Raw genomic sequence first — 10,999 nt, 5'->3', positions numbered from 1 at the left:
TTCATTAAAGGTATTTTCATTATGCATATTGCTCTGATGAAACTTGAACAGTGAACGAGATCGATAGTTTCTTTAATGTACATATGTCCTTTATTGTACGTTAATTATTGTACATGGAATTAACTCTAATTCCATTACAAGTGCTATCTTGATTTCATAATCATAATTATTTACAACAGGTATGTCAACATGTCGGTACAATTTAGATGCAGTTATATTTTTAAGAATGATCTTAACTATTTACAATTTGTATATTACAAGCTAATTATTAAGTCTAGCAGAAGTACAACAAACTTGCCGAGCAAGCGGTACTTCGTGATTTACAATATTTTTTATCTTATCAAAGTCATCCTATCAATGGTATAATGCTAGTGTATACCATGTGGAGATTATGTTTCATGATTGAAAATGGTACGAGATGACACGAAGTGAAAATCTTTAAAAAAAAAAAGAGTAAAACTAATTGCACTTCTAATTGTTTAACTCGTTCTATTAATCTTATATAAGGAAGGGTATCAAAGCTTCTGTGTCAACGTACGACTGCTATAGTAAATTCTTACAGTAATTAGCCTCGTGTATCTCGTTGCATAATGTCAATTTATTTCTTCTGGCTTAAGCATACCATTTTGTTTGATACTTTCCGCAATGTTGGACATGGGTAATGTTTCTTCATTGCCGTTTGTGGTATACACAATCGATTTGTGATTATTTTGATAGTCAAAATTGTCCATGTTACTCGAGACAGATTTTCCACACTTGAGAGCTAATAATGTTATTACTCCAACAATAAAAAGTCCGACAATGATAGACATTACCGCGACGGCTGAACCAGAATATGATTGAAATTCATTCGTGTTTGTGTAACTCAATGCCAAGGGATTAGGGTCGTTCCAACTGGTCCAGGTATTGTTCCATAGTGATGGGTCTGCCCTTGGATCTCCATCCAAGTTACTAGGGGGTACGATTGTAACTCTGTATTTAATTAGAATCCTTTCTAAAATTGCTAAAATGACTGGCCTTCTTTCAGCTAGATTCACCATTTCACAAGGATCCTTGTCTATGTTAAAGAGGCAAGGTGTTTTCATTGGATTACAAGGCACCTATAAATCATACATAAAATGTACTGTCTTTCATTTATAAAAACGAATAGAAATACTAATACGTAATAGTTACATTATTTAAAATTCAAGTAGACTTTTGCTATATTAACATTGTACTTAGGTTTTCCTCCTATATTCTGCTATAGAGATAAATACGAAATCATTGTTCGTTTTCTAAATTATGCAAATTATTATATTTTATAATTTACAAAGGGAAGTAGATATTTCAATCGACGAGCACCTATTATCCAGTTCGTTTGATATTGCAAAAAAAAAAAAAATATCCAAGGGAACATGGCCAATCATTTACGATCGTGTCAATTGCTTTGAGCTATTTAATTCAATTTAAGGTACCCAATTTATTGTCAAATTGCTCTATTTTTGAATACACCGAGTTCCCCCGTTTCACCAACCTTGTCCTCCTGTTTCACGTTACATTTTATTTGCGCTCTTTGTCGTAACTGCAATATATTGTCGGCGTTGAGTATCTTCTCCCGGAAATTCGTTCTCAAAGCGGGATCGTTGACGTTTCTTATGTTTCGTTTTCTCCTGTCGTTCAATTCCATCGCTTGTCTGGTAGTGATAATACCGGCGATAGCGACGCCCGTTTTGCTGTGCAACACTTTGTTAGGATCGTATTCAGGGGTGACACCTTCGGATGGGTGTCCGCTCGCTCCGACCCAAGCACTGCCCGTTTCCGTTTCACCGATAACGTACTTGAAATCACCTCGCCTGATAGCAGCGTAATTACCGAGATCGTCGATATTGATCAATATCTCGGATCTGGAGCTGATTTTATCCGAAACTAAAGCCGGCCAGAGATCGAATCCATCGATGTGTCCAAGTTGTCTTCCATCCACCCCTAGAAGTATAAAATATACAAATGTACAGATCTCGATAAAACGAATCGCGTTTGTTGCGTGTCTCTTGCATCCTCGTTACAATCTATCAAACACGTGATCAAATCGATACGATCAATGAAATTTTTCTAATTATTGCAGCTCGAAGGCATTTTACCTAAATTCTCACAACGTGACGAAAAATTATTTCGATCATTTTTCACGTTAACAGGTTGCATTTTATGTTACAGGTGTAACTATATACAAATCGAAACCAGTCGTAACGCGAACGTGATAGAAAATTTGTGAACGATTTAATTTCTGATACTTTCGCTACTTTTTAACCAACCTGCCGCAGACAATAACGTGGGAAGCCAATCGGACACAAACATCATCTGATTCGAAACTCTTTTCGACTTTTCGATCAAAGGGCTCCAGATAGCCGCCACTCCTCTCACTCCACCTTCCCATGGGCTATCCTTCATCTGTAAGAATATCAAAGCTCGAGGTGAGAGATCTAAACAAATAGTTGCTGTAAAGTGTACAAGAAGAATTTACGCCTCGGAGAGGATAATTGCTGCCCTGATTACTCAGCAAACCTTCAGTCGGGGCACCATTGTCGCTCATGAACAGCACTATGCTGTTCTCCAACATTCCACGACTTCTTAACGCGTCCATCACTTCACCGACGCTCTGGTCCAATTTCGAGACAACAGCTGCAAACGGGTGAGTTTTTTTTTTTTATTTCTTACGAAACACCGTTTCAGAGAATTTACGCGGGATCGCGTTTTAAGATAATTTTCAATTCTATGATTTAAAAAGAGACACCGATTACCAGCTTGAATCCTTCTTTCCGGATCGAGGATATACGCGAACTTGGCGATTTCTTCGTCCGGCGCGCGTAGAAGCTGATTCTGGTTCCCTTTGTGGGGCGCTAGATGAGCTAGGTAGAGAAACATCGGTTCGTTCGCCTCGTGTTCGTTAATTAATCGTACCGCTTCTTTCGTGAAGAGATCCGTCGAATATTCTCCTATGGTCTCCCAAGCGACGGTGAGATTCCGTCTCATGTCGAAACCTCGAAAATTGGCGAATTGCGGATCCTAAGAAAGACCTCCTTTAGGTTCTGATCGTACACTCGTACTCGTGTCTTTGTGTTTACACTTCACGTACAGGGCGCATCGCGAGAAACAGAACACACACGAATACTTCGACTGGATTCGAGGGTGCAAGGAAAGTGTCTAAAACAGAATTGAAACGATCTCCAGGGACGAACATTGTTCGATTCGATGAAATCATCATTTAAATTCGGTTTTGTACATTTTTTTGTATCTTTAACACTGGATTCACCAACCGGTCAAAATGACCGGTCGCAATTGCTTTTAGAATAAAATTTACTTTAAATTCCATAGCATATTTTCGAAAGACGCTATGATTTTTTTCTATCCTACGCGCAATATCAATTTTTTAAGTTCCTCCTTTTCCTCGATCATCGATTTTCCAGGAAGACGCGCGGCGAACACTTTGATGCACTGGAATCTGTCGGTGGTTCTGGTGTTAAATCAACCGAGATATTTAGGTGTTCTGTTTCTCGAGACTAACTTTGTACAGAAACTGATTCAATTTCTTTTTCGTGGAATTAGTTTATTTAGTGTTTACCGGTTCTTGAGTAACGTGAGTATAATAATCTTGAAGACCGTTCCAGTAACCGAAGTGGGAGTCGAATCCGCGATACGTTGGAGTGTATTCTTTTCGGAAAAATCCTAGATGCCATTTACCAACAGCGTGTGTTCTGTAGCCCACTTCTTTCAAGTGCTGCGACAAGGATCATTCGGTTCAATGAAATTAATTCGTTGCGGTTCTCCAGAGCTGGTGCAAAATAGGTGTTAAAAATTTTACAAGTTTTACATTTACTTCAACGAAACTAAGCAAAAAGCTTGTCAAGTGTGTGTTCGTCGAATTCATTTTTATAATATGTACTTGAAATTATAGTGCAAATTGTGCTGGTCAAAATCTATAAGAATCAGTTAACACTGTGTACGGTTGATTAAACATCTACTTTGTAGTTATACAATAATTCGTCTTTGTACCATACGAACAAGAGATTTGTAATGCAGACGTTTATTAAGACATTTTTTTTCTAGATCATAAACAGTAAAATGTACCAGTAAATTTTGTAATTCGACTTTTAAATTACCTTACGATTTCGAGTCTTTATCCATATATATATACTCTGTACATTTCGCAAAATAAAATACTTTGACCACTTCGGAGACTGCTAATATTCAGCACTTTAATATTTATTCTGGTAATATTTAATTACGGTAAAAGGTTTACCGAAATATTTTATAAACGAAAAAAAGTACTCAGGCGGGTGGTGTGCATTTAGAAATTTACCTGGGGTAGCAGTTTTTCGTTTAACGGAAGTCCTCGTGGTTCGGCTGGGAAGAGAACGGAGTGCTGCATGCCAAGATGAATTGGATTTTTTCCAGTCATTAATGCGGATCTGCTCGGTGTACACAACGCAGGTACGTAATGATTGTTTAGGATGATACCGTTGTATGCAAGAGCGTCGATGTTTGGCGTGGGTATCTGATCGGATCCGTGAAAGCTCACGTCGTTCCAACCCTGTGCACAATTTGGTGATCGTTTTACAGGAAATTGGATCAACATTTTCTTATCGACAAGAGATATCTTTGGGATTACGAAGTGATAATAATTAGAGAGTAAATGTACGAAAATAACCGAACATTCGTATCGCAACACAGATACGACGTTTAGAAACAGATCAAGATGGTGTATCGGACGTGGATGAAATGTTTAAAAAAATTCGGTAAAAATTTCTTTCGCGATAATATCGATCGATGGTCTTACCTGTTTGGTATATACAAGAAATTTGATTCGCCATAAGACGCGAGATTCGATGAAAGAGAGAGTGCAGTCACTCTCTCGAGTTTTTAGCAGAAACATTGTGTAATATAGATATTTTGCTAGACTCGATAACGAATTTAAAAAAAAAAAAATTGGTACAACAATTGTATCATCGTAGTACAGATTTTTAAGGTCGACTCTTTGGATTTCGTTCGATAGTTGCTAAGAGGAAACGTGAAAAATGAAAACGTCTCGTGTCCTGCCATCTTCTTGTTCGAGTAAATTGAGCCACCGCTTACGGCCGCTTTAATAACATCATTGAAACGTACACACTGTATGAATAACATTGAGTACATTCGTTCTTAATGGAATATGCACCGCGATTCTGGAAACTGGGACGAGCGTTTCTTTCATAATTGCGTTTCTTTCATAATTGTACACCAAAGAAAACGATAGGGGGGAAAAGATTGAATGGTTTAAGGAGATTAGAATTTTTAACGAACCGTTCCCCACTTCGTTTGCAAGTGCAGCGATGCACCGAATACAATGGCAGCTTACTCTTTAATCGAATCGTACAGTCTTCTCGATAGAAATTGATTCTTATTATTATCTTGTGTACAGAGGTACTGAGATCTCAAGAGGTAAATACTGTACGAGGTACTTGGGATGAATGAATATTTTATGCAACGTTCGAGAAGTAGATGGTGCAAAACCTGTACATAACTCTGCGTTTAAAACACGAAGAAAATAGACAGTTGCAAACGTCACGTTTCGTGAAATGTTCCGCAAAGAATTTACTAAAATTGACAATAAATCGAAAGATATCGTGTTTGGATTTATTTCAATCGGATAAATTTCGTCGATACGTTGACGATACTCTTTTGTTTCCATCGGTGCAGGAAATCTGATTCCGTGTGTGTATTTTATCAGGGAGAAATTATTTCGTACAATCGTGAGCTATACTGTACACGGAAATCTTTTCTATCTGCTCACCATATCGTCGGCAAGAATAACGATGATATGAGGCTTCTGATTGCTTTGTTGGCGATAATGGTGCCCATTTTCGTCAACATCCCCGGCTTCGTTCTTGAATTTCACCGACGGTGGGAGGTTCGTCTTCACCGTTGGGGCAGACACAAGCGATGAAAAGAAGAATGCAACCACTCTCGTTACCAGCAATTCCGATAGGAACAACATGGCCAACAGCAGTGCTACGAACGTGACGTTCATCTCGAAGCCAACTGCAAACAAACGAGAACACAATACATTATTTCCAATTCGAAAATTTCCTTCAATGATTCTACGTATGTACACTTTGTACAATTATTTCTAGAACATTGGAGCACGGTCGAGAAACGATTAATTCTTCGTAGAAACGGTAGGTACGATTGAAAATAAAGATAAATCGGGCTCGTTGTAGCCCCGTCGTAGTCGTGTCAATTGCAAGATCTCGATGCCGGAGAATAGAGCGTTCTCTGTAACATATTTCCCATGCTTTTATCGGACAACACGGGGAAACGTGTTTTCAAGTATAAAAATCTCTCTTACGCTGCCGAGAAAAGGGAAGAACGATTGTCGCGTATCCTATTAGTCGCGAGAGGCTCTCCATTTTTTGCGCTTACGTCCGAGGAGCATCTTTCTCTTGAATTGGAGCGAAAGAGATCAGCTGTCCAACTCGTCTTTGGGAACGCGAGAACCGACTGACTGGGAAACTCGTGGTGTCTTGGTTTATTATCACTTTGGATTTTCCGTACCGCGGTAGAGGGGAGAGCGGCGAGGTGCAAAAGGAAGATCTGGAGCATAACGAAAGTTACTCCTCCGGGGGAGGAAAAAGGAGGAGGTGCGAAAACTTGGAGCGACAACAGCGGTTACGGGCACCGTGCGTGAAACGAATTATTTTCTGGTGAATTTTCGAATCGAAGTGTCGTAGTATTTTTTTCTTTTTTTTTTACAATGGAGAAAACGACGAAACTTATCGAACGACCTAGTATTCGTTTGAAGTATAATCGCAAGACCCTGCCCTACCGAAAACGTTGAAACACCGTGTGTATTTGCAGAGATTTGCGAATAGAATAGAAATAAAATACGGAAAATAGGGATACGGTTGTCGGAAAATAGATCTTATTAAACTGTACAAAATGGTCGTCCGATAATACTTTCTTTTTTAACGATTTCATCACTGCGTAACCCCGCAGCGTAGAATGGAGCGATGGTCGATTCCGAATTCGGTATAATATTATCCAATCAGTGTAAAAATGATGCATTGGAACAACTATGATAAAATTTAGAAAATGGCAGTTACTAATTCAATTCGATCGATATCTTTGCCGACTTTATAAAATTCGATGATAGCGAAACTAAATACACAAGTTTCACGCAGCATTGAAAAGTAGATTACAAATAGAGCGGTTGATTCAAGGGAAATGATCTTGGAGAGAACTTGGTAACACACGTACTTAGATCGTTAACGCACATTTTTTCCAATTCAGTATTCTTTTAAGAAAAAAAAAAAAAAAGGAAAGTAGCAACCGTACAGTTGTTTCGCACGTCTTGAATGCACGCAAATAATGATTTCAATCGTCGTTGGAGAAACTTAGGAACTTGAGTCGTATCGTGTTGTTCGTTTATTATGTAATTACGATGTTTTTTAATAATTTATATTTTTCTATCTTTCCATTCTTTTATCCTATTTATATTATTATTTTATACTCATTCTATGTACGATGCAACTTTTGCTCAGTTTTTTACAGGTTTGAAGATGAGAAAGAACTATTTTTCTTTTTCGTACAGCTTGTTGTTTAAAATGATAATTTTCGATGAATTTGTACCCGTTGTGTATAATAATTTATATCTGGCCGAGTGGCTACACAGTTTGCCAAATACGATTTGAATAATTAGACGGGAACGTAAATAAAATTTGCACGCCGGTCGGTAACTGCGGTGGCCAATTTAATTACCAATCGCGGTGACGTCGAGATTGTTATAAACGGATCAGCCCGAAAATCAGCTTGCTAATTGCCGCTAATTCGCTCGATTTGTTCCGATTGCCACGTTTCTCCCGTAATTTCACACGTGACGTTCTATTGTTTCACCCACAGTATCAATTGAAGGTGCCTCGCACGTAAAAAAGTTAATTATCTAACGATCTCGCGTTCGGTATGAATTGATACCAATTAATACTTTTATCGACGACTCTAGATTCAATAATTTATCGATGCAACGGTTTAAGTGCATCAGGATTTTATTTTAGTACATATTATCCATTATTAATATACATTATTTTCTGCTAATCGATGATAGTAAATATGAAATTTTTCTTTTACGTTTGGTTTATATTCAATTCGTTCTCTGGATATAAAATTGACTAATTATTATTAATATTTCTAGAGAAATTATTAATAATGATAATAAATTTTGCACGAAATCGATCATTTTTTGAACAGCCAATTAAATTTTGAATTTTGTTTGGATATTTTTAAAGAACCTTTCCCATTTTTACAGTATCGATAGGCATGTCTGATACATATGTGTCTGCGATGCATTTTGTGAGATACGTATGCACGTTTGTTTCAGTTGTTTCTAGACATTCTTTGAATACGAAGTATTGTTGGTTTCGTTGAGGAGTTGTGAGTCGAGGAGTTGGTTCAAAAACCAAGATTGAAGTTGTTCTAACTATCGAAGTATGACTCTAAGTGAAGAAATTTCTGCTCGTTTTTGTTCGGTGGGAAATAAAACGGAGAAAAAAATTTCTCATGTTTCTTTCTTTGAATTACGGGGTCCTCTCTGTACAGCAATGACTTGTAAAGTGGTTTCTACGGCACATTAAGTGCACAAAAGCGTTGCGCGAAACACGTCCAGCAGTTCGTGAAGCAACCATAGGCGCACGTATCTCATTACGCGGTTACGCTACTGGAAAAAGCGTATGCTGATTAGCAGATGGATTACCGTAGTTCGCATTCCAGCTAACGACTTTCTTAATCAGTAATTAACTACCATGTCGTTCTTAAATTTCATATTCATAACGCCAATGCGAACGGTACATCGTAAATAAACATTGAAAAACATTTCCTCGTTATTAACAGCCTTGATGCGTTATTATTAGTAAGGGAGAGAACGTGATTCGTACAATATACGAATCAGAAAATGAAAAAAAATATATAACTAAAAAGGTATGTGTTATGTCTTATCGATAAACAATAAGAAAATAGCATAAAAAGTATAGTTAAGGTAATATTATACGTGTAGAATACTAATTTATAAATTGTAATATCTTTTCAATCTACATTAATATTTCTTAATATAAACGACGAGTAATATCTAAATAATTGTTCCGAATATTATGTTTGACATTCTTTTAAATACACGGCTTAAGCAGTTTATTAAATTTCACTTTGTGTGAAAGGTATAATTATTTGAACGTCTAACGTTTCAATTAAATAATAATAACAACGTTTCAAATAAATGATAAACACAATAGTTTCATACCATTAGGAAGAAAGTCCACAGCACTTAGTAAATCTAATTTTATATAGCATTCGTCGGTAAGTTTTAACACGTAAATGAAAGATTGATCAAATTGAATTATTAAATTTAATAGTCTAATACAATCAGGAAAAGATATTTAATAACATTTACTTAACTTTATTTTATTTTTGGCGTTTCAAATGCGTAAAATGTAGCAAGACCTATGCGCAATCAGTAGTACGCGCGAAGGTTATGTCCTGATTGTTATAGTAAAATGCAAGCACGTGATAGACACTCCGTGCTCTTCATTAGTTATGCGGTCACTCGTGTAAATCATGTTTCACGCACAATTCACGCGCATTCTAATTTGTGCTCGCTTTATCCGATTTCTCATTCGATTCTGACCGACATTCTTTCTGCGTGTAGTGCGACTTTTATAGCCGATCGAAATTAATTAAATTTTAGTATTTACCTAAAAACTATGTAGGTTATGTCACGGAGTATGTCATAGTCGTTTACTTTCACTTTCTACGATAGTGGATATTAGTTTCTTACAACTGCAAAGTAAAGAAACAGAATGTTTTTGTTTGACAGTGATTTGTTTCGGTGTTGCATTAAAAATCGATTTGTTCTGCATTGACAGTAGTATTTCATTATCGGGTAAAGTCTTACGATCTATTCTTATGATGCCACCTCGTTATCTAAAACATCGTAAACCATATAAAAATACGCGGTTTGCGCCATCTGAATTCGGCCAATTTCACTTTTTATGCGATAATCGATTGTCTCCGGTAATCGATATGATACATATTTTGATTCTCGTTCAATGTTGCAACGTTATATTCACACTACATCGTGTACGGTGCGCATAACATATTAATCTCGGTGAACGTGAGTAGTGAAAATGGAGAAAATAATGAGTTCAACGACCAAAACATCGACATCATTTGTTACGGTAATGTTTTATTTAATCCAAGTACAAAGAAGTGAATATTGGCAACGTGTTACATACTTCGTACCACTGCAAGATACGCTGTTTCCCGAATAGCCACTTATTAGGTAAGTACTAATTAAATGCTCACTTCGTTCACTTAATTAATTATTTTCAACTGCACACTTACGAAGTCATTCCATCTTTTTACGGAAGATTAATTTCTTAAGTATGTTTTGCAATGTATCCGGTCGTAAATGTGAATCAACTGTAACGTAGACGGGCTTTGCAAATAATTAAGAAGTTGCTTCGGGCATAACGGATAAGCCAGTTTATGCGACGAGTTTGTTTTTCGAGGCACACTTTTAACGAATTCCATATTTGAAAAAATATGGAAAAAAGAATTGAAAAATTTAAAGTTATACACTACTCGCAAAACTAGACATTTTCTGTTTCGGTGACGCAAGTGACACGTGTAATTTTATCGTTAAATGTCGTGTACAATTCCAGCACATTGGAAATTTGCACACTGTGACATTTTTGAATTTTTCTTTCGTTTCGAAACAAGAACCAACACTAGATCCTATGAAATTGAAATTTTAACAATTAAAGCCTTCCCAAAAGTTACATTTATTTCGACGTATTTTCTACATCTTTTGCGAGTGCGTCTATCGAATCAATCAACATTGTTTCTTTGATCACCCTGTACGTACTAAAATTTTACTCGCATTTCGTACTCGTTCACCCGAGCTAATTTCTCGTCTAGAAATTCAAACATCCAACGATACGTACAACGT

The 10,999-nt window shown here is 36.9% G+C and overlaps 1 protein-coding gene across 2 annotated transcripts; it reads right to left on the bottom strand.

Moving 5' to 3' along the window:
- Positions 1–73: 73 nt before the first annotated feature.
- LOC143154092 (arylsulfatase I) lies at positions 74–9,921 on the bottom strand. Of its 2 annotated transcripts, none has more exons than XM_076325901.1 (9): positions 9,744–9,921; positions 5,801–6,048; positions 4,334–4,564; positions 3,596–3,751; positions 2,775–3,039; positions 2,498–2,655; positions 2,289–2,424; positions 1,514–1,962; positions 74–1,100 (listed from the first exon to the last, which is right to left on the bottom strand). In XM_076325901.1, exons 2-9 carry the CDS (start codon positions 6,035–6,037, stop codon positions 594–596), a joined length of 2,139 nt encoding a protein of 712 aa, XP_076182016.1. In that variant the 5' UTR covers positions 6,038–6,048; positions 9,744–9,921; the 3' UTR covers positions 74–593. The 2 variants fall into 2 exon arrangements, with proteins under 2 accessions (XP_076182016.1, XP_076182015.1); XM_076325900.1 differs by lacking the exon at positions 9,744–9,921 and adding an exon at positions 9,448–9,681.
- Between the last annotated feature and the right edge of the window lie 1,078 nt (positions 9,922–10,999).

Source organism: Ptiloglossa arizonensis, chromosome 13 (assembly GCF_051014685.1).
Source record: "Ptiloglossa arizonensis isolate GNS036 chromosome 13, iyPtiAriz1_principal, whole genome shotgun sequence".
Taxonomy (NCBI): Eukaryota; Metazoa; Arthropoda; class Insecta; order Hymenoptera; family Colletidae; genus Ptiloglossa; species Ptiloglossa arizonensis.
The sequence above is the reverse complement of the archived record's forward strand: the minus strand, read 5'-3'. Positions and strand labels throughout refer to the sequence as shown.